The sequence below is a fragment of the Montipora foliosa genome, chromosome 6 (assembly GCF_036669935.1).
Source record: "Montipora foliosa isolate CH-2021 chromosome 6, ASM3666993v2, whole genome shotgun sequence".
Taxonomy (NCBI): Eukaryota; Metazoa; Cnidaria; class Anthozoa; order Scleractinia; family Acroporidae; genus Montipora; species Montipora foliosa.
Genome location: NC_090874.1, coordinates 26,790,932 through 26,793,431, shown reverse-complemented (window position 1 = coordinate 26,793,431; position 2,500 = coordinate 26,790,932). Strand labels below are relative to the sequence as shown.

At 39.7% G+C, this 2,500-nt stretch overlaps 2 protein-coding genes across 3 annotated transcripts in view; one reads left to right on the top strand and one right to left on the bottom strand.

The window, feature by feature from the left end:
- Positions 1-2,500, bottom strand: part of LOC138007053 (nuclear pore complex protein Nup107-like) — a 68,986-nt gene that overhangs the window by 64,975 nt on the left and 1,511 nt on the right. The window lies entirely within an intron of this gene.
- LOC138005307 (putative ATP-dependent DNA helicase Q1) lies at positions 867-1,283 on the top strand. Its single transcript, XM_068851557.1, has one exon. The coding sequence runs from the start codon at positions 867-869 to the stop codon at positions 1,281-1,283; it is 417 nt and encodes a 138-aa protein (XP_068707658.1).

The window sequence follows — 2,500 nt, the reverse complement described above, 5'->3', positions numbered from 1 at the left end:
CTCTATACACTCACTACCAATCTGAACGTTGCTGAGACAGGGTCTTGGACCGTATTTACAGTAGATTGAAATACAATGTACATGTTTGGATTGAAATACATGTACATGCATTTACGAAATTTTGCAGGGAGATATTATTATCAACGTTTGTTGAACACTGCCTTCATGCTATTGAAGGCTATTGCGGGTTAATTTTTCATTTTAAGAATATCTGGCCGCTGTTGCATGACGTTGTCATGGCCAAATGTGTACAAATGCTTGACAATGAGGCTACATGTAGCCATCATTGACATATAACAGAATATATCTTAACTGTACATGTACAGTGTACTACACAATGGCATGAAGTCACGAAAATTACACATACATGTAGAATAACAGGTTCTGAGTTTTTGAGACACATGGGGATCCGAGTTTTTGATACACAGGTCAAGGATCTGAGTTTTTCGCGGGTCTGAGTTTTCAGTACACCAGGGGGTCTGACTTTGTGACTTTTTCGGGGGTCTGAGGTCTGAGTTTTTATGACACCCCCAATGGAGCCCAAGGGAAAACCCGTTGATTCCCGTTGGTCCACTGAAGTTAAGCCCTGTTGGATGGAGTTAGCGCTTGGATGGGAGATTGAACAGTGATCACCCTCATGTTGACACTATTGAAGTTGGGCTGCTCATAGTATTAATTTAATGAATCATAGCAAAAACACAAACTATCCGAATTCGCTTTATTTCATACTGTGATTTAGTCATCTGATCATTCTACAATTTCACAGAGATCTGTTTACAACGCCACCACAGTAAAAACATGGAACATTACTCAATTTGAACTGTTGCTGAACAATACGATCTTTGGAAGAAAATGGAATCAAATTCATGCTAAAAGCAGAGCAAAAGACGGTGATCAGACATTTGTTTGAGAAAAAGGATCTTTTAGCCGTTTTACCAACAGGCTATGGAAAGAGTCTAATTTTTCAGCTTCTTGTGTTGCTTGCGAAAAGAGCAGGAAATTATGCTTCTTTGTTAGTCATAACGCCTCTTGTCAGTATCATTAACGAACAGGTTATGGAAGTCGAAGCCATGAATTTGACTGCTTGTAATTTGGCTCAGAAGCTAGGTAATTTGGAAGACATCGAAGGAGGGAATTTTAATGTTGTCTATGCATCAGCGGAAAGTGCCACAGATAAGCGACTTCTTCAATCACTGAAGAAAGACACCACTTTCAGTAGCAGTTTAGTGGCTTGTGTTGTGGATGAGTTGCATACAGTTGAAACATGGACCGGTTTAAGGTGAGGGATTGTATATTTTAATTTTCAGCTGTTTTTATAAATTCTGAAAAATGTCTTTGCTGCACATAACAATCTTTTGTTTGAGGAGAATTCCAATCAACCTATTGTGAATTCTATTTGCCTTATATTTATTCTAGAAAATCAAATTCACATTGGACGCTTCCATTACTTTTTCGTTTCTTTTTGTTTCAGGAGAATTAGTTTTTACACTTTTTCGATTAGGAGGACTGCTGCATGCTGCAGGCGACAAAACGTCGAGTAATTTTCTCTTCGCACCTTCGGAATTCTCCTTTTCTTCTCTCTTCTGCGCTAAACGTGTAGTTATGAATGGGAAAAGTTCACACAAGTTCTTGATCTTCCGATAACAGGCATTGCAGGCCACTTGCGACTCGTTGTGAGAAGCAATCACTGTTATCCCAACGTTCTTCAGAGATTCGCTCAAAAAAACTTTGAATATTTCTTTTCTCGCCGACAGTTTAAATATATTTACACACGATTTCGCCACACAGTTCCCATATGTCACCTTCAGATTCGCCTGGCAAACTCTACAAACATCGTTACAATTGTTTTCTTTTTTGGGCCGGCCTCTTTTCCCTTTTTCCATCCTCCAAAGATATTCAAATTATTTCATTTTCTCGCACAAAAAATGAAAACAAGAAATACAGAAACCAGAAACAGATACAGAATTTGCCGCCAAAAAAGCAGCGTGATTCTGATTGGATAATTTTAACAGCCAGACATTCCACAGTTGAGTGGATTTTGCATATTTAATTAGGAGGCGGAATGAAGAAAACAACAGTGTCCTTGCAGGCCATCCCTCCGGCCTCCCTCCCAACACTCCGGCGCTCCTTTCTACGGCCTGCCACGCAGGCTAGTTTTAACAGTATTGTAATTTTGATTCTTGTTTCATGCTTGACAAGAGCGTCCTTTTGTCGCTTAAATTTGCAAACTTTCATGCGGCCATCAGATTTTTATCAAAATTTATCCCAGTCTTGCAGCTTCAGTGATTCTTGTGAGCCGAGAGTCTCGTCAATAGACACGAGTGTCTCATTTCTCGAGAGGAGAGTCTCGTCTCTTAAAATGAGACTCCCGTCTCACGAGAAACGAGACGAGACTGGTAACTTACTTTTGAGCGGTACTGTAACTATGATCGATAAAAAAAAAGTATCCTACAGTGCTGTACAATGTACATGTACATGTAGGCAATGAACGGCAACATCT